This window comes from Chroicocephalus ridibundus, chromosome 15 (assembly GCF_963924245.1).
Source record: "Chroicocephalus ridibundus chromosome 15, bChrRid1.1, whole genome shotgun sequence".
NCBI classification, from domain to species: Eukaryota; Metazoa; Chordata; class Aves; order Charadriiformes; family Laridae; genus Chroicocephalus; species Chroicocephalus ridibundus.
Window position 1 is genome coordinate 2,157,595 of NC_086298.1, and position 27,805 is coordinate 2,185,399.

The window sequence follows — 27,805 nt, forward strand, 5'->3', positions numbered from 1 at the left end:
TGCTGCTTTCTCTGTTTGGATTTACACGACACATTATTGCTGCAAACCAACACTCGTGGCAGTTGGGCCAGATTGCCATAATTTAATATGGATTTTTATGCTGAGTTTATGATGCCAAACACCATTCCAGAGAAGCACAAGCTGTCATCTCCAGCGCTGCTCCCGGCGTCTGATACAAACACATCCTGGACAGAGGTGCTGAGATCTGCCTGGCAAGTGGCTGGAGATGCTGAACGTGGTGGTGGTGTTCCTCCAGTCTTACCCAGGCCCATGGTTCCTTGACTATTTCATCACAGTCGATGGTGACAAGAAAGGAGAATGAGATGCTTTGCTTGTCTAAAAAGGAGCATGGAACTGTTTTGCTCCTGGAAGCAAAATAACATACTCATAATCTGAATTTTAATTAGCTGGATGAGCTCTGGAGCTGAGCTGTGCTCCCTAGTCCCCAGCCGTGTGCTGCTCTGCTCCTCTTCTGCCTCTGGCTGGTAAAGAGGCACCTCTGAAGGGTCACAAATCCTTTATTCTCCCTTGCATGCTGTAGGTAGGGGCGTGATATCTTTCCTATGTTGACTCCTGTCTGTCAGAAAGAAGAGGAGGCTTCCACCAATTGTCCAGACAAAGCCTCGTAGGGATATTAGCTGTTGTTCATAAACTCTGCTTTGAATCAAAGCTAGTGGCTTAAAAGCTGAAAAATATATTAAGAGATTGTCAGTCCTTTGAGATGCATAGTCCCTGAGAAGTCTGTACAGAACTGTTGTCTAAAAAGGAATTTGTACAACTTCTCCTCCTTCCCCACTTTTGTGGGTTTGAGGCTTCAAACAAATAATTCATTTACAGTCTGTTTTGCATTTCTCTGTTTTTTGGGGGAGAACAGACATAGAAACTTCATAATAAGTACTTAGCATACTAGCATGCAGTTTTCATTTAACGTATATTTCCTTAGGGTGCCTTTACGCAAGGCTTGACATAAACTGTTGGCTGAGAAGGGGTGTCTGTTACAGCTTTCTGTATGATTTCTTGGGAGCTTCACTTCAAAGGAAGTCTCCCCGGTTGCATTTAGCATTTTTTGCATCCGTAATTGCAGCCACTTTTTGTACTGTCAGGGAGCAGCAGGATCAGTCTGGAGTAGATGATGGTCTTGTACCAAACAGTTGGTAAGATAGCTGGTCTGTAGTAATTATGTCTGCAGTCGGCATGAAGGCTTTGATTGGGTTTTGGCCAATGAAAGTGAATAAAAAAAATACTCTTGATGATGTCAGAATAATGATGACTAAGATACAGTGGTTGCTAATGATCTTAAAACTTGAATGAGTGAAGCAAGACATGATCAGCAACATGTGGCAAGACATTAAGCAAGGACGCCATAAATTGGGAGTGAAGCAAGATGAAAAATCAGGTAGACTCAACCCCCCCCCAGATCCACGGAGATCTCGCACATCTTGTGTCAGTGGATTTTATACACCTCTGCTCCCCTGCCTGACCGACTTCATCCCGAGAGGTCTCAGTAGGAGCTGCTGCTTGTTTGGATTCCTCCTTCTGGTCACCAGCATCCCACACGCATAATTAGTGACTTATTTTGTTGCCTGCTTTTTGTCTTCGTGGGCATTATGTGAAAATGATGCGGTATCCTAATGCAACGGAATTAGGAAGTAATCCACAGGGCAGTTTCACAGAATCACAGCATCACAGAACGGTGGGGGTTGGCAGGGACCTCTGGAGATCACCCAGTCCAACCCCCTGCCAGGGCTGGGTCACCCAGAGCAGGTGGCACAGGAATGCGTCCAGGCGGGGTTGGAATGTCTCCAGAGACGGGGACCAAATAAGCGTGGAGTTACCTGCAGATTGTACAGCTGATGTGCTGTTTAGCTTCTAAAACCAGGAAAAACTCATGAAGGCCAGGTCATCAGGAGCAGGTGCGAGGGGTTTATCGAAACTTCAGTGGTAGAAAAAGAGAGTCTATCTCAGGCTTGCAGTTGTGAAGAGGGGAAGGTCAATGCTTTTTGTCTTCCACGGGAGGAAAAGAAAGAAAGAAGTGGATGACTGGGACATTTCAAACTAATGGTACTAAGGAAAAGGCAGAGGCTAGAAAATGCTTTTAATGAAAAATGTTTCTTTCCCCTGCTTTTTTTTCTTGTTCAAATGTCTCTGCTGTAATTCCTGGATTAGTCTAATCTTCCACGCTTAGGATAGAGTTTTCGTTCTTCATTTAGTAGCCTGATAGACAGGCTTAGCACGAATTTACAAAACACTCGGTGGTAGCGTGCATGTATATGCAGAGGATGAGAGTCTCCTGTTTAGTACAGGGTAGGATGCTGAAGAAAAGTACTAAGAGAAGGAGCTTGGAAATCCTGCTGTCTGCACGGTGTGTCTGTCCGCTGGATTCTCAGGTTTTGCTCTTTCTCTTCCAGATGATGTCCCCATACGAACCTGGTTCCCAAAAGAGAACCTCTTCAGTTTTCAAACTGCTACTACAACTATGCAAGCGTAAGTGAAACTGCTGCTGTAGCTTTTATTGTGTATCTTCAAGCTTGTGGCCCACTCAAAGCTGCATCTGAGAGCCTGGAGCAATCCAGTTGTGTGTTTGGCACCACAGTCTGGGGGGTGAGAGAGAGAGACAGTGCGCCTTGTCTCTTATTAATTTCTTTTTCGCAGTTATTAGTTCTCTTTCCTACTACTCCCACTTGTTTGGTTTTACCTTCTTTAACTCCTTGGGCTACCCAGCTCTTCTCTGCTTCCCTTATTTTCTCTGTGGCACTGTGCCCTGTCCCTGGCTGCCTCTGCAGAGCGAGGGTCTTGTGGGAGCACCAGCTGAGACCCCCCACCACTTGCTTCTGCTGCAGCCACTGCCCCGAGGGAACGTTATTCCAGGCTTGCCCTGCATCCATTGCTCCAGAGGATGAGATATAGCCCTGCAGCTTCTGTGCTGGTCTGGTCATTTGAAGAAGGTGTCAGTAAAATCTCTGCAAAGTGTGAGCAGCTCTGAGTGAGGAACGGCCTCTCCCTCCACGCTCCATGCGGGTTTAGGTGCCCCTGGTTGCAGTGTGTTGGGAGGAGGCAGTTTTGGAAGGACTGAGGAGAACAAGGGCATCCTCATTTTCAGGTTGTACCCAGCTTGTCAGGAAATACCGTCTTCCTGGTGTCAAGTATTTCCTACCTGGCTGGAAAGCCAAGGCAAGCAATGCGGGAAATGAGACACTGTTCTGCCTTCTCAGGCCCTTCTCCAGCTTTGTCACCTTTGTCGTGTGTCTCACCTTCAGCTCGACTGCTCTCTTTATTTCTCCTTGTCTAATCTGGTGTCCTTTTCGTAATCTATTTCTCTGCTATTTTTTCTTTTCCTTTTACCTTTCCCTTCCCAAATCCCGAAAAGAGGCTGATTGTTGATGCTGGGATAAGCCAGACTGGCTCAGGCCTGTAAGGACTGATGCAGGGACAGGTGGATCCGGCACTGGGGAGAGGGCTAGCTGCTGAGATATTGGAAGGAACCTACATCCCCAAGAGAAAATGCTTATCTCCATGTCCTTCCCCTCGGGCTCAGCTGGAGGTGTGACACACCTCCCAGCACGGGAAGAGCACAGGGGTGTTTGCCTGGTGCCAGTCTGCAGAATCTGGTGCGTGGTGCCGGGGTGCTGATCCCACCCTGACGGGGGAGCGAGGCGCCTCCGTGGGCTTCTGCCCTCTCTGCATTGTCCTAGTGCTGCTTCTCATACCTGACCTCTATGTCCCTCTGCCTCTTCTTCAGGGATTGTAAGTTCGGTGGCACCCTGGCTGGTTAACACTCCTGGGGGCTGTCTGAGGACAATTTATCAGATGCTTTGCTCTTTAGAAATGTTGACTGGTAACAGTGAATGGTATTTTACGGTTCTGATCTGACACACCAAACCATGCACAAAATTGGCACATTTCCTTTGCCTTTGGGCACGTCCTTTGCTATCTGAAGTCATCTTTGCTGTGCACAAGGTTTGTTCCAGGGCAGTGGCCCGTGGCAGGGTTTACAAGGCTTGGAGCGCTTGGAGGCCAAAGGGAGGTTGGTTTTGGGAATGGTGCCCTAAGGAAACCCTTGAGGAGCACAGCCCCCTTGGTTAACGTAGCTCCCCAGTTAATGTTTCTGGAGATTCTCTGCTGCCTCTAGAAATGGCACAGAAACATCTTGAAAAGTTCAGGGCACTTCCCTAAGCTGGTTGGAATGGCTCCTCCAGGTGCCCCTGTCCTCCTGGCCTCTGCTCTACTGTTTTCAGCCCACTGTGCTTGTTCCTTCATAGACCAGGCAGTGCAAGCTGACTTTGCAAGTCTCTGTCGCTGTGGGGAAGGTCTCCCTGCTCCAGAAGCCCATGGGGCTGAGCTCCAGTCATAGCCCGATGGGCCATGTTCAGCTGTCACTTGTACATCTGCATGTTCTCTGGGTCTACATGGAGTTTAATTTGCATCCAAGCCACATGCCGGCGCTGCCACAGGGAGGATTTAGCTCGGTCAAACAGGAGTCTCACCACTGAGAAATGTTTAATTTAAAAATCGATTTCCTTCCACCTAACAAGAAATATTCCTTCTGGAGTGAGAATTCCCTCAGAACTCTGGCTGGGGCTGAGCACTAATGAATTCCTCTTCTCTTTCTTTTTTTTCCCTGCGTCTCCTGGAATCTCTAGCATCTCGTAAGTATAATCTTCTCTCTCTCTCTCTTTTCCTTTTTTTTTTTTTTAAAAATTTCCTTGTCTGTTGGTGTCCTGGATAAACTCTCCTCTCCTCTCCATCATATTCACTCATGCTTTCCATATGTTAGGGCCGTATGTCAGCTGGCAAGAGGTTAGATGGCTACACCTGGTAGACCTACATGGATCACACTGCAACCATCCTCATCTTCAAAATGGAGATGACAGTTGCTAGCATGCTTTTTTACCCTCTTGATCCTGGTGTACAGAGGTTTTGTGTTTGCAGTCTCCTAGGTCCATTCCTCCGTAGCAGGGACGATGGCTGCTCGCCCCCATTCTTTGGGCCACGCTCTGGCCACACTTACGTTTGCTTTAGGAACAACTGCTTGTCCAGCCACCTACCCTAGAGAGTGAGGACCCTTGGTTTGGTGAGTCTTTTGCCTGCCCCCTGACTCGCACGCAGTCCTCCAAGGGTTGGCTGTCTTCCTGGGGCAGGCGCGTCTCTCTCTGTTGTCTGGTGAGAGCTTTCCTGTCTGTGTTTCGTGTCCTCTCCAGTTCAAAGCTGTGTAGTTTGGTTAATGGCTTAAAATGGTTTCCCAGGGCATTCAGGGGCTACGCAGAGAGGAAGAGACGGAAACGAGAGAATGATTCTGCAGCTGTTATACAGAGGTAGGGCCCGTTTTCTCCCATAGCCCTAACCTTGCCTGGTGTTGCATGGGCCCTTCGGGTGTCATTAGTGACGCTTGATGATGTTGAACGTGGTTGTCCCTGTCTGTGTTGCTGTTCGTAGGGACACTAGCAGTGGCTGTGTTGGAAATGCGGAGGTGAATGATGCTGCAGTACTCAAGATAGCTGATCTCCATCTTCTTAAAGGAACACTGTCGAGTCTCTTTTAAGCTTTGAAATATACAGGATCTGCATCTCAGGCAGAAAAAAAAAAAATATATATATATATAAAAAGAAAGATGCAGTTTCCCCAGCCCTCTCCCAAATACTTGGAATTTGTGTGAGGTTAGCTGAATATCTAACCGGTGACTTTTATTATGTGTTGTTGCTGCGTCTACAAATGCACGTCAAAAATCTGAGACCTAAGCAAAATTAACATCTCTGGTGACCAGAATTCTATTTTTTAAAATCTTTTTGTAAAGAGCAGAAAGGAAAGAAAAGGGAATGGGGACTGATTCCTTGTCTGGGTATGACAGGAGGGCCCTGGCTTCCCTCTGCTGGCCTCACAGGGCACATCACTTAGCCCCTGGGGCAATCAGAGCTGTGCTGGTTTTTCAAATGTGCCAAGGCTCCTGTATTTCGGCAGCCTCCTAAGAAGGATAACACAGCATTTGTGTCATTGATTAAAAACTGCCATGATGGCTTCAGCGCTGTTCGAAACAAAGTGTGAGAAAAACATCAGGTTTTCTTAACTGGGAAATTGCCAGGAAGACGATTTTATTTATATCTTTTTTTTAGCAACTTTAAGGTTGGTGGGTTTTTTTATCAATAAGGAAGAGAAATAAGAATCAAAACTAAAGATGCTGTAAATAGACAGTGTATCTTTAAAAAGAAAGAGGTTTCTCAGATTTTTTTTAGACAGAAATGTTAGAAAGTGGCTTGTTCACTTGGCTTACAAATACAGGAGTAGGAGTTGAACACCTCGGTGATGCTGAGCGGTCAGGGTGGAGGATGGACTCGTGTCATCCTTGCTTTGAGCAGCCAGCGTGTCCCCTCACCTCCTGTGGACACTGAAGGGCTAGGCAGGATTGTGCAGTGGGAGCCTGTCTGCATTTATCTCGTGATAACGAGGAGATAGGGTAGCAATGATGGGCTTTTGTCAGCGTGGGTTTTTGGCTGTGCCATGCAAGCAGTCCTTGGCCAGCTGTAGGGGTTGCTGGCAGTTGGTGTTCAGCGCTCTTCTCCAGGGAGTGAGGAGGACCCCAGCCCCATCGCAGTTTCGGATACTGCTTGGGGAGCCCTTCATGGCTTCAGGTGTTTCGGAAGCTCCATTGCTATCACACAGCCCCTTCAGGGTGTCTGGTGCATGGGGAGGCCGGTTTGTGTGGCACGGAACACGTGCTGGTGCAATGGATGTTGCCTCGAGAGCGAGTGGTGCCCGGTGGTTTGCTGAACCTTTTGGCCACGGCAGGGAGGGAATGGGGAGCATTGATGTATGTCAGTAATTCTGTTGTTGGCCTCTGTTCGGGTAGTGAAAAGGCTTCTTTGCAGAGTGCAAATGAACCACTGCAGGCAGAACTGCAGAGTGCGCGGAGTGGGGCTGCTGTGTCTTGGAGAGCCTTTGGCTGGGATAGGTACCATGGAGGTGGCCTGGGATCATGTGGTGAGCTGGAGCCTGGCAGGAGGTGGACTGTTCAGCAAAAGGGAGTGCTAAGGACGTTTTGTCACAGTAACTTGAGCGATGCTTGTTGAATTTTGATGGGTGAAGAGATCTTGCTAGTGATGAAAGAACACTGGGTTTTCAGGGTGCAGTTGCAGGAGCTGGGCAGGAAGACCGGGCAGGTTTATGTGTCCCCACTGCTGAGAGCAGAGTGTGGCTCCCCCAGGGGTGCTGTGCCAGCCCTTTGGTGCTAACATGCACACACAGAGGCGCCTGAGGACCGGTACAGCTGCAAAAAGCCCTCAGAAGGATCAGATGGCCACAGGATGCCCACATTGTGAGGCAGTCCCAGGCTCGCACCTCCTTTCCAAAGTGCTTTGTTTCTAGAAGAGGTGAGGGAAGGAAAAAAAGGCCTTTGTCCCATTCTTCGAGCATTTAGTGCGATGGTTAACCTTGAGCAGCTGGATTCTCCCTGGAGCTGCTCTCAGCGGTGTTTAGGAGATTTATCGAGACAGCTGCCCTCGGCCTGCACTCATGGGAGAGACCAAGCTGTCCCAGCAGCTGGGAGCATCACTCTTCTGTGGCAAAGTCGGCTTTACTCCCCTTCCCCACAGGGGCCGAAGAAGCTCCTCTGCAGAGAGGGCAACCGAGCATTTAACAGAAAAATGGTTTTTAGTCCAAAATGCCAAAAGCCCAAGGATGTAACAGTGGCCTTGGCAATTAGCATTGACACTCAGTGACTGGTATGATTTTGGTCTCACAATGTACCATAAAGATTTTAATTCCGATGAGTTACAACGTATGTCTAAGACCTTTTTTGTGTAAAGAATGACCCTGGTTCCCTTAAAATTTTTTATTTATATGGATTTGAACCTAATGCGCAGTAAGACAGCCCACATTATCTGTCATCACACACCCCAGAAGCCTTTGTACGTAGAGCCCATCCAGCATGTGTTAGTGAAGCCAATTGTTTTCGTCACTCCTCAAAGGGGGCAGTTGTCTGATCCACAGCAGTGACTCTTCACGTACCCAAGTAGAGCTAAAATGAAGCTTTGTAAAAGAACATTAATAGCACAAGTGCAGATGGAAATTTGTCATGGAATAATGTTGCTCCCAGCTTCGCTACCCAGCTGCTAGTTTTCCTTCTTGAGTTGCTGAATTTGGATCCTGATGGCGGCGTGGGGGCCATAGGGGGGCCAGTGCAGAAGGTGGTGTGGGGTTGGGGTAAGTGCTCTCCCTCCCACAAGGGCCGTGTTTGGGTTGATCTCTCTGTATCGGAATAGACGTATCTGACTAGCTCTGATAGCTTCGTGTCAGTGCTGGGAGTGTCTTCTAGTCCAGTTAGCTTGCTAAAGCATCTGCATGGTTGTAACATGTCCTTACTCATCCCACTAACTTGTGTGTGAGCCAGACAATTTACCATTTTACCTCTTTCACCAGCAGTAGTCTCTGTTGCTCATGTCTGTGGTGTATGTTGGTGGGGAAGGAGGGACTCCAGGAAGGCTCCCCCACTCCATGCAGGCTCACTGACATCCCATGGGGGCTGCACTGCAGGGTGAAGTCACCCTAAGCAGCGTTCACGGAGGAGTCACACTTTTCTTGCTAGTCCGCCTTTTTCCCCTATGTCTCCCCTGGTGTCCTGTTTGGTTCCTGTGCTGTTTGGTTCCTGTCTAGGTGAGTGGTGAGAAACGAAGGGAAGTGAGTCCCTTGCACTCGGAGGGGCTGGACAAAGTGTCCCTTTGCCAGGGTGTCTCAGGAGTGGCCAGGACAGTCTGTTTTACACAGAACTATCAGGTGTAGCTGCTCCCCAAGGTTTGTCCTCTGGAGCTGTGTACTCCGCAGCTCCACTGAACTCTGCCCGTGAGTCCTGGGCAGGGACGCACGCGGTTAGGCAGCAGCGTTAGCAGGGAGCAGGTCCATGAGGACAGTCAGCCCTGCTGAACGGTGCTATCCGAGAAGGAAGAAGCTGCTTCGGTCTTTGCCAGCTCTTTGCCCTGGAGAGCAGTACAGGCTGCATGGCTGCTAACAGCACGAGTGGGATTTTTGCAGCTGCTGTGAACGTGTTTGGGAATGAGCACAGCCACGAGCATGGTGTGTGCATGCTGCCAAGCAGGGCAGGGCTCGGGCACCCCGCGTCCCTGCTGAAGGAAGGGAAAAAGAAAGGAGAGAGGGGAGCAGTTATTGCTGCTTCCCGGGAGAAGAGGGAGCATTGCCAGCATGGGCATGGCAGTGTCTTCAGCAGAGTTACAGGTGCCTTAGTCATAGCAAAGTGAAAGCAGGCCGTGAGAAGGGGACTGCCATGTGGGACCTTGCTTGCCCTGTGCCACCAGCCCGGGGAGTTCAGAAGAAACAGCCACGCTCTTGACAAATGTGACCGTCCCCACTGAGTAGGCGCAGGCTGTGAACTTCACCTCCAGCTTTTGAATGCCCAGAAGGAAATACTCTGTCTTCCCAATTTTATTTTTTTTTTCCTCCCAGTTTTTTCAGTCCTGCTGGGCCCAGGTATTGCTTTGTATTACCTTTCTCAGAGGTGGTGTTTTGGCCTTTCTTTCAGGAATTTTCGGAAGCACCTCCGCATGGTCGGGAGCCGAAGGGTTAAAGCACAAAGTAAGTGAGCACCTGTAAGATGTGGCTGTGAGGAGTTTGTGCTGGTGAGACATGGGGAACCCTATATTGTATGCAAATGTCGGTAGAAAGGACCTAGCATTGGGCTGGAGAAAGGATTTGACCTGCTGATGCCATTTTACCGTACAAAAAAGAAGGCCAGGTTGTTGTAAGCCTCCAGGACGCACGGATGCCTGCAAGCAGCCTTTAAGCTATTTCCGAGGACCCTCTGCCTTGGCTGTGGGAGATCTCTGTGGCCTCACGAGGAGTGGAAGGAGAGCTGCAGCGTCCTTGTCCTGTGTGCGTGTGGTTTTTGGTGATCACCAGCGTGGATGCTTCTGAGGAGAAGCAGAGCGGAGAGTTCAGCAGAGCTAGCAGGGGCTGCCTGGCCTCCTCCCGAAGCTGTGGACGAGCTGTGGCTCCCTGGGGACTGGCGGTGCTTCATGTGCCGTGCAGACTGGCAGCTTTCTCTTCCCTCCTCCCCTGTCCCACCACCATCTCTGCAGCAGGACCTGGGGGAAATTTGCCTGGTGGGAGCTGAGAGGATGGTGGAAAGGCGAAAGAAGAGGAACAGGGAAGACTGGAGCAAGGGGGAAATAAGGGAGTGTTATGCCTCACTGGAGAAGAAATCACCTCTTAGGCCTGGGAAACAGCAGTTCCCTGTCCCTGAGGAAGGCGACACTCCTCCATAGCTTGGTTGGGGCAGCACCCTTCACACTGTGAAATGGGCTGAGAATGGTGTAACCAGTTCCCGAGAGCTGAGGATTATTCCAGAAGAGGAAACAGCTTGTTCTTCCCACCCCCTGGCCAGGCATCGTGTGCAGACTGCCCACAGCAAAGCATTACCAAGTTGAACTTGCATTCTTTCCTTTCCTTTCTCATATGCTGTGGGAAGTGAACAGCAAACAGCATTGCCCTTTAAAGTTGTCTTTATTGGCATCTGAGTTAGCGCTGCCTGAAATGAACAGGGCTCACCTCCCCCTAGAGCTGTCTGGAAGTTCAGGCATGCTTCTCTGCCTTGGTAACTCTCGGGTCATGTTTTCAAAGCTTTCTTCACGTGCGCAATAGCTAAATGCCTGGTTTGAAATGAAAGCTGAGGATGGAGATCACCTGAAGAACTTCCTCTGTGACTTGTCTCCCTGGACATCCACACTTGGACACATTGCAGCAGAGGACAGGTTGCCTCTCAGCTCTTGTAACACGATCCGCAGTGAATTCCCGTCCTGCTGACATGAGAAGCTGTTGCTAGATACGCTGCAGCAAACTTGCTCGGTCTGCTACTAGAAATAGGTATTGGTGGCTATAAGTGGCTGTTAATCTAGGTGTAATGGCTCTCACACTGGCTTGCCAAATCAGACATTGTGGTTGGCAGTTTGCAGGAATTTGCCTGTGGTGCAGCCAGCTGGGCCAAGCTCCTGGGATTCCGCTTGGGAAATGCCGGTACAAACAATATAATGCCCATTGGGGGAAAAAAAAGAAATACCCGAGGGGGAGCGCTCACAAGAGTGCATCAAGCAAAAACTGAAGGATTTCCTCTTTTGCAACAAAATTTAGAAAGCATGAGCTTTCCAGAGCCCCCCCTCTGTTTGGTGCAGCTCTGATTGGGGTGTCACTAGAACACGAAGGGAGAACTGACTGGAGAACTGCTGCCTTCTTCTGGTCATGTATGTGTCATTAGCTGTTGAGTACATCTTCCTCTGAGGCCTTTGAGTCAGAGCATTTACACTGGGACACTGGAGTAGCCTTGATTAAATCGAGGTTTGTCGTGTGTATTTAAGAGAAAGACATCAAATGTCCTCCTTTTTCTGTGTTGCCTACCCTGTAATGGTCCTGCTCAGAAGGTGCGCACTTTGTCTTCTGCCGTCTAGATCTTCTAGACCCTTGTTTGCTGTGTGGAGAGGAGTTACGTTTGGCAAGCGGAAGCACAAGCACAGGGGAGTCCATGATGTGTGGCTTTGGTGGAAATCTACTGGATGTTTTGTTTTGCTGGCAGCAGCAGAGGTGGCTTTGGAGTCTGTTAATGTCGTGCTTTGGTTTTATCCTAGCATTTGCCGAACGGCGTGAGAGGAGCTTCAGCAGGTCCTGGAGTGACCCGACTCCCATCAAAGCTGATTCCTTCCATGACTCTCGAGAAAGTGAGTTCTGAGCCCTTTGAGCTTCCTCTTGTGGCCAAACCCTCCAGCTGAGGTGTTGACTGGAGTCCCACTGGAGTCACTCCTCTGTGCCCTTTTGTCCCATCTGTGATCCTTTTATTTTCATGATATCTGAGCAAGTAACACTCCAGGTATATGCACCTCTTCATCCGTGTGTACCTATATTTATTTGTAGAGCACAACGCATCTAACCTCACGTTATTGTCCAGTTGCCAAAGGATACCCAGTGGTACAGCTCTTCCCATCATCCCTTATTCGCTTGGGACCAAAACAACCTACCTGGAAGCACACCAGTCCAAGGCTACACTCACCGCAGTGGGGCTAACCTGCCTGCCTTTCCATGTGAGAGCCCCTTCTGAGCGCTTTCCTAGGCTAGAATAGCTCAAGAGCACAGCTGCAGCGCTCCGTGAGGTGTAGCTTTGATTTCCTGGCCGTGCTGGCTGCGCAGATGATAGCTTGGGGCAATCCGATCTTTGTTTGGGCTGCCAGGAATCCCTCTGGGAATCCCCAGTAATGCTGCCATGTTCTGCTTGTGGGGAGTGAGATGCTGTTGTGTTAATTTACAGGAGGAAATGCCAGCATCTTCCCACTGCCTTTTTATAAAGGTAATGGATGTTTTACCTAGACGTGAAATCCTGTAGGCAAGGGACTTGGTGGATATGAGTCTGCCCATGTTGCAATGGGTTGTATTGTAAATTAATGTCACTAAGGAAATAGACTGACCTACCAGGTAGGCAGGAGATCCAGCCCTCCTAGCTGTAGAAGACACCGTACCAGGTTTTAGGGGGAGATGTATGAAAGGCCAGGTTCAAAACATGACCCGATGGTTCCTTTGCAGTCTGATTCCTCCCCGCTCCCTCAGCTAACTCGGAGGCGAATGGAAAAGACGTGGTTCAGACAGGCTCCGGGCACTGCCCAGTGACACTCGGACATCCCAAAAAGCACAAATAGAGGCATCTCAGTTCTCTTTCCTCAGTCCCTGGCTTCAGGGAACCATCTCTATTTTTAACCTTTAATGGTCAATTATATTCCTTCCAGATGTTTTTTTCCCCAGGAGGCATTGAAGGCCGACAGGTAAGGTCAATATGGAGAGCAAATTCAAGTATACTGTTGCAATCCTACTGTGTTTGCTACGGCTGTCCTCGCGCTCTGGGACTTCTCTGCCAGCATCAGTTTGACCAACAAGGCAGAGTTTCTTTATAATCACTCAGAAGACGTAGTCAGAGCAGTAAAAAAAAAGGAGACCAGCTTTGAAGTCTTTGGAATTTTGCTCGTCAGCTTGGCAATGTTAAAGTGCAGAGAGTCTGTCTGTGTTCTGTCTCTCCTTCTCCATTTCTGAAATGACAGGGTGACTGTTGTGAATTAGCATTCGAAAGCTGAACTTGGTGACTGTGAGAGTGATGAGAAGTTCTGTGATATGTGGTATCGGGCTCTGTGTGCGCACTCTTCATTCGTTAAGTGTTTGTCTGTTCAGAGACGCCAGCCCCGAAGTGTGGTGTCTGTCGCTCTGTAGAAGAAAGGAGGGCACAAGTCTCATGGCTTGTGGTGCTTCTTGCGAGGGAGCTGCCAGACAGGCTCGAGTGGGGAAGGCAAGCTGTTCTGCCCTTGTAATGCACACTGTGTTCTGGCAGGCCATGACCTTCAGGATTCCTGTGGCACTTTGGATGGTGACTTTGACTTGAACTGGGAAGCAGAAAAGGAACTTGAAGCCATGGCATGTGACGGAGAAGACTTTATTCCACCAAAAATAATGGTAAGGGTTTCCAACTCAGCTACCCGTATCTACTCAGGCTCTGTCTGTCCTTTCAGAGCTGCTAAGTTTAGGATCTTCATGGGAAGAGGTGAGTCTTTTGTATAGGTAACTCTTCAGGTGTGTATGAGGGTCACTCAGAGATCAGCCAAGACACGACATGGTATTCAGCATCTGTTATTGCTGGGGATAATGTGTTGAAAGAAAGCTAGAAGTGGAAGGACCTATAGTCCAACCCCAAATCAGAGCAGGACTGTCACCAACACTGAATCGAGTTAGCCTGAGTCTTGATAACCCTGACAATAGAGACCTGAGTCCGCAGTCCCTCCCTCCTGTTGTGACTCGCCTGATTTGCTTTGGAGCCGTATGCCATCCCTTGAGATGCTTTCTGCTCTGTTACCGCTCCTTGGTGCCAGGCTCCCCCCGGCTCTGCTCTGCGGGGTTTGGCAGACAGGACCAGCTTTTGACACATCCCTTCTTTGGCCACAGGCACAAATGCTCAGGCAAAATGGAGTCTCAAGCTTCTAGACTGTTCTTAGGGCAGCATTGCCAGCCCAGCGCAGCGGTACTGTGTTTGAATGGGTCCTGCTAAGACTTGGGCAGGGTGAAGGGCATGGAGACAGCCTGCTTTTATATGTGTTCCCAGGCTGGCCGTGCAGCCTCAGCACGAGGCACTCTCAGGGCAAAGAGGCCAGGTGAGACCCAAACACTGGGAACCCAGCCCTTGGGTTTGCTCAGCCCTTGGTACCTCCCGCGTGTCTCCCCAGGTGTGTGTGTGAGGGGTGTCCCTCCCTGGACTCTGTACATTGTGCCTCCTCAGGCACAACTTTACATTCACTCCCATCTGGCCAAGGGAGTGGCTGGGGCCCCACCGGGTGGGAGAGCTTTGAAGGCAGCCCAGTCTGGAACCCAGGCTGCCCGCTCCACTCTCACAGCGTGGAACAGAGGTGCCTGAAATCACAGCACAGGCAAATTGCCCGTGTTCCCACAGCCCTTTGGCTTGTGCTGATGGCAGGCTCATTGTCTCGGGCTCTCGTGCTGACGGAGCCAACTGAAGCTTCAGCCAGAGTTGCCAGGCAACCTGCATCTGCCTGACATCCTGCGGCTCTGTGTCTACCTGCACCTGATGCCATTTCATCCCTTGGCTGGCTCCTGTTCAGGCGTGCAGCCACCTCACCGCCGGCCAGCTGAACGTGCCGGTTTGAACAATCCTCTACGGCCAGAAGCACAGACCCTCGGTCAGAGGAAGGCTGTACAGAAGTGGTCTTTACTGGGACACAGCCATTCCTCAGCCTCTGCGCACACCGGTCTGCCCTTTCCAAGCAGTTATCTTGGGCTCAGTCCTGCCTTTTGGGCAGCGCCGTGTGCTCGTTTGTTGGGGGTTGAGGAGACTGTGACACGTGGGGTACTTGGCAGGCCTGGGCATGCTCTGTAGTGGACGAAAGGCTTGGAGGACCTTCTACAGGGATGCAGATAGGCTGGATTAGCTGCTAGTTTGGGTAACACCCGAGAGCAACTGAATAGGGCACTGTTATCGTGGCCTTTGTGCTTCTGTCCAGACTCTACTGGCTTCTCCTCATGCTGTTGCACTTCTTTTTTCCCCTTCCAGCTCATTTCTTCCAAGGTGCCCAAAGCAGAGTACGTCCCAACAATTATCCGCAGGGACGATCCCTCTATCATCCCCATTCTCTACGTAAGTATGTCACTTCTGCTGTGTCTGGATGTGTGGGAGCAGGCTTCATACAGTGAATTTCTATTTTCTTTTTGGTCCCTATCCCTAGTTCCTGTTACAGTGATTCCGAAACACTGATGTGCTTTGGAAAAGCTGTCAGGAAAGGGCTGGGGCTGTGCTGAACCCAGATTTGGGATCTGGGGCAGCTTTGTGGAAGCTCAGGTCTAGGTGGAAGAGTAAGGTGGAGTGAAAATTGCCCATGTAGTCTACCAGACTATGCAGGCACAGCCAGGCAGCACGGGAATGTTAACAAGGGAAGGAGGGCAGGCCTGAGCACAGAAGCAGAGCTGTGTGTGGCCAGGCTCAGGGCTCCTCCTTGTGCTCATCCTTAGACAGGATGAGCAGGACCTCAGAGCTCTGCAGTGGATGTGAGCCCCATCACCCTGTGGACAATGGTGCATCCCTGCCAGTGGTTAATTTAACCTTGATTTTTCACTAGGAGTCCTGCCTGAGCTGGTGTGTGAAACACCACCAAGGAGTCATGGGTCTCTTTTTCTTAATCGCTTTATATTAACTTAATTTGAAAGGGAAGGGTGGGACTGACAGCCCAGGAAAGTCCAGCACTGCCTGCTGCACATGGAGACTATAATAACGTCACGGGAGCTGGTGCAGCGACAGTGAACCCTGATATATCTTCTCTCTTGGTTTCTAGGACCATGAACATGCCACCTTTGATGACATCCTAGGTACGTGAGTGTTATTCCCTTTTCTTAACTCCTACCCATTGCAGATGTAACTGATCAATACGTTGAAGTCATTCCACTACCCTGTGCTTCAGCTGCCACTCATAAAGGTGTTTTTATCACCCCAGTGACACCTGACAGTCAGGTGTCTGTCCAAGTCATGTCCAGTCAGCCAACTGCAGCTGCTGTTGGATGTGCTCGGTAATAAAACTTCCCTTCTTTGGCTGATTTTCCCATTTATATGTGGCCACATAAGCTCACAGTTTATGAAAGGGAACCTGAGGCAGAGGGCAGCAAAGATACCTGCTCATTGTACCCCCGTAGGTGAGCAAGAGCGTTAGCAGAGGGTCAGGACCGCTGGCTCTGGTACAGCGCTGTGGTCACTGTAGAGCAGCATCTGGTGCTGCACCGTCCCTTTCCTGCCCTGTGATATGCTGCAGTTTCCTGCTTTCCACAGCGTGAAACCAAAGGGTGTGCTTTGACATCAGTGGGAACGTAGGTGCTGAGCACCTCTCACAGCTCAGCCTCCTGCCTTCGGGACTGAAGTGAGAAGAAATAAGATTAGTTTTTAGCTTCGTCTTTTCTTCATCTTTTCCAACATGTTTTTTTGCAGAGGAAATAGAGAAGAAGCTTAACATTTATCGGAAAGGCTGCAAAATCTGGAAGATGCTGATATTTTGCCAGGTACGTGAAAGTTGTTAAGTGCTTGGGTGGTTTGTTAGAAATTTGTCTTTTTCTACAGGGAAAATTACATAGAGGAACCAATACTCCAAAGTCAGGTTCTGTTAAAGTAACTGCATGCGTACAGCTTTCGCTTCTCATTTCCCCGGACACCGAGCAGTCTCAAGTTGCTGTGACAGCAGGAAATAAAATCTGATTTAGTGTGGCCAACTCCAGAGCTGGGCTGCTTCGTAGCAGCTTTCAAAGAAACCAGGCAAACCAGCGTTAGCGCAGACCTCAAAAGGAGGATTTCAGAGAAAGGAAGAAGCATTTGCAATGCGATGGTTTTACTTTCTGTACAGCTTCAGTGTGACAGCGAACAGCGGTGGGTGTTGCGGATCAGCCCGGCAGATGGCACAGCTTGGAGCTGGAGGCCAGGGTGCGCTGCGGGAGGGGGGTCAGTGTGGGACAGATTCAGGCCCTGCTGGATCTGGGCCTGGCCGGGGATTTCCTTCCCAAGTCCCTTGTTCCTCAGGGTGGTCAGCTTTGGACTTCCCCGGCAGCTGTGCCAGGAACCCTGAAATGAGAAGTTTGGGAGGTAACCCAACTTGAACTCCCTCCCCCGCGCCTAATGCTGCGGGGCAGCAGGGTGTGCAGCACGCTGACCTGGAGATGGCCACTCGTGGTTTTTCCTGAGGCTGTGCTCAATCTTTTTATGACTGTTACTGCCAAAGTCCAGTTCTACAGTGATGTCTCACCTGCTTATCCCTGCTTTGCTCAGCTTCTTGTCTGCCTATGACGGCAAGTCCCCTGCCACCCCCACAAGAGAGGGACTTTCTCGTCTTCCCTATTACTCTCCAGCCACCCACAATAAAGATTTTTGTCTATCATTGTGCCTTTCTAGTGTGAGGTGGGTATGTAACAGTAAAAGATGGAGAATCCAACGCCCAGCACACTCCCCATATGTGAATATTTCCCCAGCAAGTGCCTGCGGTGTCTGCTGGGGAGGTTGCTGCAGTCGTGCCAGCCTGGCGTGTCAGCTCCGCTCCCTTGTGGCACTTCTGGGTATGGCTGTGCAGGACAAGAAACGTATCCAGGGGTTGTTTTCTTCTTCAGGGCCTGTGCAAAGTGGTTTTCATCTGTCTGTCTCTCTTGCAGGGAGGTCCCGGTCACTTATACTTGTTAAAGAACAAAGTTGCCACTTTTGCCAAAGTGGAGAAGGAGGAAGATATGATCCTGTGAGTGGCTGCATTACGTTCTGGACTTTTTCTGCTCGGTTTGTGCAATGTTTGTAGCACACGGCCCAGAAGGAGAGGTGGAAGGAGCCGGGGTGGCTCGGTCAGGGGAGGAGGAGGCTGAGGGGGGACATAGCAGCTTACAGCTCCTTCAGGGGGAGCTACAAAGATGACACAGCTGAGCTCGTCCCTGGGGTGGTGCAGCCCTGGGACAGATGACCAGAAGATTTATGCTTTTGTCTGCTGTTTAGTGTCTCTCTGGACTAGGCACTATCAAAAGAGGAAGAAAAAAACCAAAAAACCCTGATATTTCCTCTCCTAACAAAGGCTTTGCTGACCAGAAATCAGAACGTGCACCTTGTGCCTGTGTTGCTCAGAAGTGGCTGAGATCGTATTTCTAAGCAGGTGACTGGTGGCAGAAATCCAGACTGTTCCCCCCCAGCTGTCTCCGGTAACTGCCCTCCTGATTGCAGGGGGAAATGGAATTTATCTCTGCAAAACCTGCTCAAAGTCCAGCAGGTTACTGAGGAGGGTTTTCACTGACACGCCAGCCTGTCAGCCAGGCTTGCTGAGGCAACTTTGCCTCTCCTTGCAGAGAGTTAAGCTTTGCCTGTTTTGCTGCCTGCTCACTCGTGCTGGCTCAAACGGCCTTGGCTAGCAGTGCTGCGTTGTGGGGGAGAGGATGTATACCAACCTGTTCCTACCCAACTTCTTGTTGGCGTGAGAACTGAGTATTAAAATCAACATCTGTTCAGCACGCTCATGCTCTGGCACAAGCACTGTCAATAAAATTCTTCAGCACGTGTGTGCGTACACGCTTCTGAGCGTGTTCCAGGCAGAGCTGGTTCCAAGCTGGTGATTCAGGGACCTTCAGAAAGCTGTGAACACACAGCTGAAAACTTGGATGCTTGGAAGTGACTGTCTCCATCCAACCCCTACGTGCCTGGGAGGCACTCCTGAGAAAAGCTTAGGCTGCGATCTGCTCGCAGAGCCCGCAGGGGACTGCTGGGCTTTAGAGCCCACCAGAGGTCTGCTGTCACGCACTGCGCAGGGGAGGCGGTTGTCCCTCATGTCCCTTAGGCACGGTGTGCCTGGTCAGTAGTCACAAAACGTGAAGCGGGTCTGACTGGTGAGCAGCACCAAGCGCTGGCTCGCGTGGAACAGCCTGGTCTGGTGGTGTCTCTCGCTATGTAGAAGAACAACCTCTCCAGCTGCTCTGTGCCCATTCCCTGCCCTGGCAATGAACTGGTAACACTCACATTGGGCAATTGTTGCTAGAAATGGGAGAGAGGCAATTGGAGAGAACTGCTACAAGAAGAGGATGCTTAGTAAAACTGTCAGTCTAAAAACACTCCTGGTGGACAGTGCTCCCTTCTCTTCACCTTGGAACCTCCTTGGCTCGATGGGCCACTCCTCCTTCTCTGCCACATGACATGGACCTGCTTCTCGGGCCCTTGCTCTGCCCCTGCTCTTCCTAGTCCAAGAACCAATGGCTCTTCCAGAGCAGCTTGCTCCTCCGGCTGCAAGCCTCAAGCCCCTTCTGAGCAGTGTGTGCACACACGTCCTTTTGATTACTCATGCATGTGAGGAGATGATAGGAAAAAAAACAGAATACATAATTTAAAAAAAAAAATATCTATTTCTTCCAGCTTCTGGAAGAGGTTGAGCCGGCTGATGAGTAAAGTCAATCCTGAACCAAATATCATTCACATCATGGGCTGCTACGTTCTTGGAAACCCCAATGGGGAGAAGGTAAGAGCCTTCTGGGTCTCATCTTGGAGAATGTCTGAGCCCCAAGCACCGGGGAGGCAACAGTCACACTGTGAACTCTAAACCTTCCTCTTCTGCTGTGTGGGAACATGCTGCCATCCTGTCCTGTGAGGGGCTGTGAATGGGCCAACCACCCTATGGATTGTGCCTTCCCCAGAGGGCAGGGGAGGAACGGTAAGTGACGTGCAGGACAAAGACTGAAGCCTTTGAGGAGAACAGTCTTTCAAAGCACTTTATTTACTGCAGAGCTGGATGTTTTAAATGACATGAGTGGAAGGTTTTCTAGAAGTAGGGAACAAAGATGGGCAGTTCTGGGTGCCCTGGAGTTCATTTTTGTTTTCAGCTGCTAACTCTCGATATGTTTTCCTTTCAGCTATTTCAGAATCTGAAAAACTTAATGAATCCTTATAGGGTTGCCTTTGAGTCTCCACTTGAACTATCAGCTCAAGGTAATTTATTTTCTGTACAAAGGCGCATACCTTCCTTATCAGCCTGCCTGCTTCAGTGGGAATCTTCCTGAAAAAGCAATTTTGAGCTCCTTTAAGTTCTGCCACGGTTTTCATTTTGCTTGTAAGCACCTTGTCTAGTTCAGTTCCTGAACCTGGTTTTCCCCTTGCAGTTCCTCCACGTTCACGTTCCATTTCTCCTGTTTGTTGTGCCTGAAGCTGCAGAGCCCTCTCCCAGGCTACTGGCCCTGGCAAAGTAGCCTAAAGAGTAGGTGGCTCTCCAGGCTGAGTTTAGGAGACTGGCGGTATCGCTGGGGCGTGTGAAGTCCGTGGGAGAAGCGCACATGGGAGCGGAACCTTTTCCGTAACCAAGTGTGCAGGGGTCTCTTCCCCGGGACTCAAACCACTGGTACCGAGAGAGTGTGTCATCATCAAGCGACTGGGATATAGCCCACTAGAGCCTTTCTACATCTCGGTCCACTTTGCTTGGGGTTTTTTTGGGGTGTGGTGTTTTGTTTCTTTTTTTTCCCCTGTAGCTCAAGATATTTCAAGGGGCTATAGAATTTTTCCTGTTCTTTGATCAATGTAAGTAATTATGGGTGCAGTTTCATAAACGACACACTCTGAATTTGCCCTTGTTATTTTATCTTTGCTGTAGTCCTTGGTACCGTGTTCTCTTGGAAGATGAAGAACATGCAGCATTAGGCTATAAGCGCTGTGGGTTCTTCCTCTGCTGCTCGCAGCTGGGTTATTCTTAACTCCCGCTTACCGTCACAGCAGTGTACGGGAGTTGGGCACAGAGTTCTCCGTGCGTGTCCTGACGATGCGTGGACCCAGCTTTATGCGGTTCTTGCACAGATCCCACAGCAAACATGCTCCCACACGCATGCCAAGAAGCCACTTGCAGGAAAATTCCTGGTTTTATGTGGCTGGGGAGGCAGTGGGTTCCGCGCACACACATTTAAGCAGTTGATCTTTCAGGAGGCTGGGCTGAAGGATATGTCTGGATTTATCCCCTTGATCAATCTGGGATGCACCAATAGCGTACCCTCTCTAATCCTTTGCAAAGTCATCTGAAACTAATCTTAATCGGGCCTCAAAAGCGAATATCCCTACTTGAGCCCTGTCTCGGAGTCCGGGGTTGTTTGTCCTTGCGTTTTCGATTGCGCTCGCTGTCCCCAGCGCTGGGCACAGCTTTCGGTCTGTGACTGCCTTCTGCCACCCCCCAGGTGCCATCAGAGCTGCCAGCGGCGCAGAACTTGGGTTAGCGTGTCCTGTTGAGCTCGTTGCTGTGAGAAGAGACGGCTCTGCAGGACAGAGACAGCCCATTGACATTAATTTAAACAAAACACAAAGCCATTTTTGTCTTGAGTATTCAATGTGAATTATTTGCAATGTTTCCCACAAATCTTTACAATGGGTTTACTCTCGATTTGCAGTTTTCTGAAGTCCCTGTGTCAGGTTGCCTCGTGCAGGCTGTTGGAGCTGTTGCCTGAGGCGCCACAGCCCCCGGCCCCCCCTTTCCGCAGTCAGCGCCAAGTGGTCAAAGTCTGGAGACAGACTTTGTGCTCAGTTCCCGCCCCATGGACAAACCCTGCCAGGGGATTATAAGGAGCCTTTCACGGTTTGAGGAGATCCAAAAGGATGTTTGCTTCTCACGGGCACCTTCACACGCTCCGGGTCGGTGCTGAATGTCAGTGTTCTCCCCGTGAAGCACATGGGTGGGTTCTCCTGTGCCCCCACCTATAGGTGGGTTGGAGTTTTTTTGCTGCTGCGTCTCTCCCTTGTGCTGCGGGGTGTAACCCCTCTGCCTCCTTTCGCTTCTCCTAGGTAAGCAAATGATTGAGACTTACTTTGACTTCCGCCTTTACCGCCTCTGGAAGACCCGCCAGCACTCTAAACTATTGGATTACGATGACATTTTATGAGCTGGAGAAGACTTTGCAAGAGGAAGTTGATCACCGGTGTCCAAGAAGTCATGCTTACTGCAGAGAGACTTTTTTATTGGCACAGGGAGCCCTTTGAAGCCCTATAGGAGGCAGCAGTGCTAAAGGGAGGGAAGAAGGAGCCCTCGGAAGTGCGTCGGGAGGAAAAATCTCCTGGGTCAAGAGAGACTGGAGGGAAAGGGTTTGAGACCTCACTCGCCTCAGGTCAGAGCCGTGGTGTCTCAGGAGGAGCTGTGTGAAGCGAGGACAGGATGGAGTTCCTTGCAGAACTGAGCTGTTTTGGGTCAGAATGGGCCAGATTTGATTCCAGGTCCTTTTAAAGACTTTTGAAGCTCAGGTTTTCTTACAAAAAAAATAAAATCAAATCAATTACCCGTGCACTACAATGAAGAAGTGACCGGAGCACAGAGGAAGGAGGGGGTTGTACTGATGGGACCTTCTGTGCCCGGGGATCTCGGAGAGCAAGGACCGCTACACCTACTCCTGCAAACTTAGGGCAAGACGATCCAGTTTCATTGTGAATATATACTGGAATATAGAATTGAAATCTAACTTCTTTTGTTTTGTTTTGTTTAATAGAAAATAAGTGCAATTTTTATAGCAAGAGGGGTAAAACCCCTCCCAATATTTAATTAGTTAAAAAATAACACACCAGTAACCAATAGATGAGGTATTTTTGGTCTGCTCGAAAATATATTCAAAATGGTAATATATCTTCTGTAGACATATTTAATCACCAGCAAACATGTTTTAAGGTAACTTAGCAGACCCTGCATGTCTGCTGCATTGATTAATCCGGTTTGGTTCGTTACTTTCAGAGTAGCTGTGTTGCACTAATTGTATGTGCTCTCACGAATGTATATTTCTCCTCCAATTAGACACAACTTTGTTACTTTCTATTTTGCTGCTTGCAAAACTATTCGTTTTGCTGAAATACTTTAGGTTAGAACTAGGGTACCTGGCTGAGAGGCCTCCGTCAGGTTCACTATGGTATAAAAATGAATTAGAAATTAATAGCCATGGTAATTACTTGTTCATGCCAGTGTTTTGCCGTGTGTTGAGAGACACGTTCTCTTGCCAGTCCGCTGCGTGGAGCCCCCAGAAATCCTCCACGGAGACTGTTCACGGAGGCATTTGGAAGAAATGCTTCTGGAGGAATACGGCACCGGTTTGTAGCATGAGTTTGAATCTTCCCTGTGTTCACTTGATTGCCAGTTCCTTGTGCATAAACCACCTCTTTTCCAACGCTCAAAAGACCTCTTTATTGGTCTGAGCTGCTCACGTCCCTTCCTGCGTAGGACAGAGTAAACCCAGGGCTTTGTCAGAGCAGCCGTCCTTTGAGAACCCAGATTTGTACTTCGTATTTGAGGATATATTTTGGAATATATTTCCTTTTTGTTTGTTTAGGTTGGGGGGTTGCTTTTTGTTTTGGGAAGGTTTTTTTTCATCTTCTACTCTCCTGTTCAGAGGATAAATGTTACTTACAGTCTGTGTAGGTCACTCTGGCAATTCTGGGAGGTGATACAAGCTCTTTTATTTTTTATAAGTAAAATATACTGGAGAATAACCAGGAAGGATCACCTTGGTTTCCTGATTTCCTGGTATCTAAAATTAGTTGATTGTGAAGTGAAGGAAAATATATGTACAAATCTTCTTTTAAATACTTGCAAAAAGAACTAGTTGTTCTTATCTGTGGAGTTCTCCTTCCCCTGTGACATATCTGTGGCTGTAATTCTGGGGGGCAGGCTCTGGCGAGAGCTGCCGACCCCTGTACATTGATAGCAATTTTATAGCAAAGCTTGTGAAGAAATAATGTACATATAGTAAGGAGAGGAATAGGTGGAGAGAGATGGTTTAAAGTCATTGAAAGCAACGTATTGAGCCAAACGGGCGTGGGCTGTTGCCTCCCCCTCTGGTTGGCAGCTGGTGGGACGCGGCGCTGGCCTGACCTCGCCGTTTGGTGGCTGCGTCTCGTCCCTGGCCGGGCTCTTACCCTCTTGACTCGGTCACCTTTTCCAGACTTGCAGTGAAGGGGATAATAGGCTTCGGTCTGTAGCTTTTGGGAGAAAATGCCAGATATAAAAAAAAGAAAGCAAAATTGATGCCCGTTCTCTATTATTTAGTATGGTAGCCTCCGCCAGCTGCGCGCGAGAGAGGTGGGGGCTGTAGGTACGATGAAAGCAAGAAGCCATGTGTTATTTGGAGAAGGAAACGGTGGGGGCAGGATTAAAATGCTGACATAACGCTCTCTCCCTTTCTGACCCTTTTACCTCCTGTGGTTACGCTCCTAACTGGAGACAGACAAACTGTTCTTCCTTTCTCGTTTCTAAAGTTAAAATCCCCATTCAGTGAACTTGGTAGCATGAATGTAGCATTGTGGAACTATTGAAAATTCTTACTTCACTCCGAAAGGGCCCGTTTATGTATCCACTTCAGTGATTTCTCTGTAGAACTATTGTGTATCTATTCTCATTGACCACTTGTAGAAGTAGGGGAGCAAAGTAGAAAGGTAGAATGTACAGTTGCGTGAGTTCTTTCGGAAGATGTACGTTGGAATGACCATTGCGGACTCTTGTACTGGTGCCGTTTGACTGTAGTATAGTATGTGACAAACGCTGAATGCATTTCTCTCTTTTCCAAAGATCTATATTCCTCATAGTTTGTGATGTTTAGGACACGAGCGTATTCTTTCCTTTGTAGCGTTCATTTGACTAAAGCGATGAAATACTCTAAAAGCTGTGACTGGAAAGACAATAGTGTTTTGATGTTTCAAGTCCTTTGTGCGAACAGCGTCGTTGAAGCTAATCATTTCTGAAAGAGGAAAACAAATTTCTTCCCCTTTTCTTTTTTTTTAACCTGTTGAATTTTGCGAGTGGCTGCTGGGAAAGGAAGGGATCAGTAGAGGATGGGAGGCAAAAAAAAAAAAAAAAGAAAATAACAAAAAAGAAATTATTTGAAAAATACAGCCTGTAACTTCCTCACTTGGACCAGCCTGGAAAGGATGGCCTGCGGGTGTGCGCTCGCCGCCAGCCCACGGCACGCTCATGGCCAGAACGGTCCCCTCCGCAGGCGCCGAGCGCCCGTTTCTCCTCGCAGCCCCAGCGCCCGTCCCTCGCGCTCTGCCGTATCTTCCCCGGGGGATGCTGAGGGCAGCCCCGGGCAGCGCCTGCTGAATGCGGCTCGCCGCAGGGCGCTCTGCCGGGGGCAGCTGCGGCTGCTGAGTACACAGGACAATTTGTCGTTCCGCTTCTTGCTCCTTCCAGCTTTCAGCTCCCTGCTCTTGCGGTGTGTCTGTCTGAGGCCCCGAAACCCCTTTGTTCACGCGCGGTCCGTAATTGCTGCCTGAATTGGCTTGGTGGAGCTCACCCCTAATGAGGGCGATCGGAGCGAGCGGTTCGCGGTGCGGCTGAGCTCCCGTCCCCGCCTGCCCTGTCGGAGGATCCGCAGCCCCGTCGCACCGTTACGCTCGGCCCCACCACGGGGAACCGCCGCTGCGGCTCCTGCGCGGTCTGGATTTGCTTTTAGCAAGGGCAGGAGAAACAGGGACACCTGGTTAACCCTGGGAAGAAGCAGATTAAACTGGGATAGCTAAATGGGGTGTCAGCCTGGCTGTTCACCCCAGGAGTTTCTGCTGCTCTTGGTGTGAGGCAGTACTGGATGTCACCGCAAACCCCGCACCTGGCCCGATGGCCGTCAGCAGAGCTCTGCGGGGCTGCGGTATGGCCTCAGCTGGGACTGTCACCTCCAGGGGAGGAAAAGGGCAGGTGGCAAGTGTCCAGTTTGCTGCTCCCCAGCCTGGCGCACACGCGGGGAGCAGCCCCCGACCATATTCTCTGGCGCACACAGAGAATATTGACCCAGCTGTAGAGGCTTGGTTGAGGGGGTCGTCTTGGATGTGGCACTTGTCTTACAGAGGGTTTTCCAAAGAGGCTGTTCTCTTTTCCTCTCGTTTGGCTGGAAAGGAAAGGGAAGAAGGAAATTCAAGTTGCCTGAGGGAATAGAAATAGATAGAAAATTGAGATCCAGCTTTTTGCACCTCTCCTCGCGCTGCAGCCACCAACTTCCCTTCGCCGCTGACCCCCAGGCCTGGGTTGGGAAACGGATGAGGGAGCAGATAACCCCTTCCTGCATTTAAAAAAAAAAAAAAAAAGACCACAGAAAAATCCTTGTAGCTCTAGCAAAACATCTGACTATGAAAGGCAACCAGCCAACCCATCCTGCCCCCTGTGAGGGCTCTGCGCCCGTGGGATCCCTCCTGCTTCTGCCTCCCAGTGCCTCCGGAGCTGCCCGAGCCACGGCCCGTCGCCCCTGGGGGGGCTCCCTCTGCAGGGGGCACTCTGGAAATGAATTCGTTCTTCGTTTCTCAGCCTGGACTTGTTGCCTGGAGCTCGACACAGGTTTCCTGCTCCGGTGGCTTCTGGAGCGCATGTGTGCGTGTGTGCTCACATCGTCTCTTCACACGCAGGCCCTTTCCCATGGTCTGGGGGAGATGCTCCCCCTCGATTGCCCCCGCTTGTCCTGCCACGTGCAGGAAAGTGTGAGGCAGCATTATCACGGCTGCCCGTGCTGTGTTAGCGTCTCTCTGGCTCCTGGCACGCATCCATCTCACAAATAGCCACTGTTGTTTCGGGATGTGACTGGGTTGGTGACCTGTGGCTGGGAGTTCCTGTTCCCAAGGCTCTGCTGGCGGAGCGACTGCGAGTGCTGCTTTGTCACCTTCAGGCAGCACAAGTGGGGTTAGTTGAAAGAATGGAAAATGCTGATTTTTAAATAGCCAGCCTGGCGGGATCTGGAAGTGGGAGTGTGTCCTGAATCCTGGCCCAGACAGGAGGTGGAACGACAGGCTCACTCTGTTCTCTTGGTGTAAGTGCAAACATTCAAGCCATCAAAACCCGGTTTCAAAGTCACACTTGCATTACTCTTAATGATGCATTGGTCCAGGGTAAGGTGTGTCACTGTAGGATTAACAAAAATCCTTCCAGGGCCCTTGGCAATTGGCGCGTGTTGCTGGAGCCACGATGAGAAGACGTGCTGGGCTGTGTCACCCTTCCTCAAGCAACCGGGCTGCGCCGCCAGCGCCGGGACACGGATCTGCAGGTTCAGGTAAAGCTGCATCACTCTGCGCCCTGGGCTTTGCCGCGACCGTCCCTGGAGCCGATGACACAGAGCCCTTCCTGAAGGATGCCAGGCAGGTATCCTCCCAAGGGATATCGAGCGACAATATAATTTTCCACGCCATCTGTAGAAATTGTTTGTGATCCTGTATTTGGTCGCACCGATCACAGAGTATCCGTGGCTTTCTCCATCTTCCATGGGAGAGTTTTTTTAATTCCCTGTTGTGGAAACACAAGCCACAGCCAACTGGAAACTGTTACGGTCTTGATGACAAGTCAGCCTTATTGCATGCTGTCGTAAACTAGAGTTGAGCGAGTAAACGGGTGGTTGAGTGACCGCGAGCCTGATGGTGATCGTTGTTACTCCCAGGTGATCCTGCCGTGCAACCGGCCCAATTAATGGTAAGACACCTGAGTTTGCTGTCTCTGCCTAAAACGCCACTGCGCAATCTCTCGCCCAGGTTGTGCGTGAGCTATCGAAGAGTGATAGGGACGGGTAGCTGCTTTGATTCAGAAATAAATTCAGCCCAACGTACTGCCAGTCAGGGTGGAAAACCTAGAAGACTGGAAGGAATAAACATTACGGACATTAAATGTAAAGAATCCACCTGAAGGGAAGCTAAATTGCATTTTTCCATGAACGTTTAGGAAACTTTAAAGAGCTAATACAACTTAATTTTTCACGTTATTGTATTGCTCTTCGAGTATCCTTGAAGTTGACGTCCTTAAGGACAGATAAGAGG

General features: G+C 49.9%; 1 protein-coding gene across 5 annotated transcripts in view; it reads left to right on the forward strand.

Moving 5' to 3' along the window:
- Nucleotides 1–24,713, forward strand: part of NSMF (NMDA receptor synaptonuclear signaling and neuronal migration factor) — a 47,364-nt gene extending 22,651 nt beyond the window's left edge. For 2 of the 5 annotated variants that reach the window (XM_063352882.1, XM_063352886.1), the window contains 12 exons: nt 2,409–2,484; nt 5,244–5,312; nt 9,524–9,576; nt 11,619–11,708; nt 13,358–13,479; nt 15,086–15,169; nt 15,861–15,894; nt 16,505–16,575; nt 17,710–17,789; nt 19,436–19,538; nt 19,930–20,005; nt 21,833–24,713. In XM_063352882.1, coding sequence (XP_063208952.1) covers nt 2,409–2,484; nt 5,244–5,312; nt 9,524–9,576; nt 11,619–11,708; nt 13,358–13,479; nt 15,086–15,169; nt 15,861–15,894; nt 16,505–16,575; nt 17,710–17,789; nt 19,436–19,538; nt 19,930–20,005; nt 21,833–21,930 — 956 coding nt within the window. In that variant the 3' untranslated portion in view covers nt 21,931–24,713. The remainder of the gene's footprint in view (nt 1–2,408; nt 2,485–5,243; nt 5,313–9,523; nt 9,577–11,618; nt 11,709–13,357; nt 13,480–15,085; nt 15,170–15,860; nt 15,895–16,504; nt 16,576–17,709; nt 17,790–19,435; nt 19,539–19,929; nt 20,006–21,832) is intronic. The other 3 variants (XM_063352884.1, XM_063352883.1, XM_063352885.1) reach the window with 3 other exon arrangements.
- Nucleotides 24,714–27,805: the final 3,092 nt, after the last annotated feature.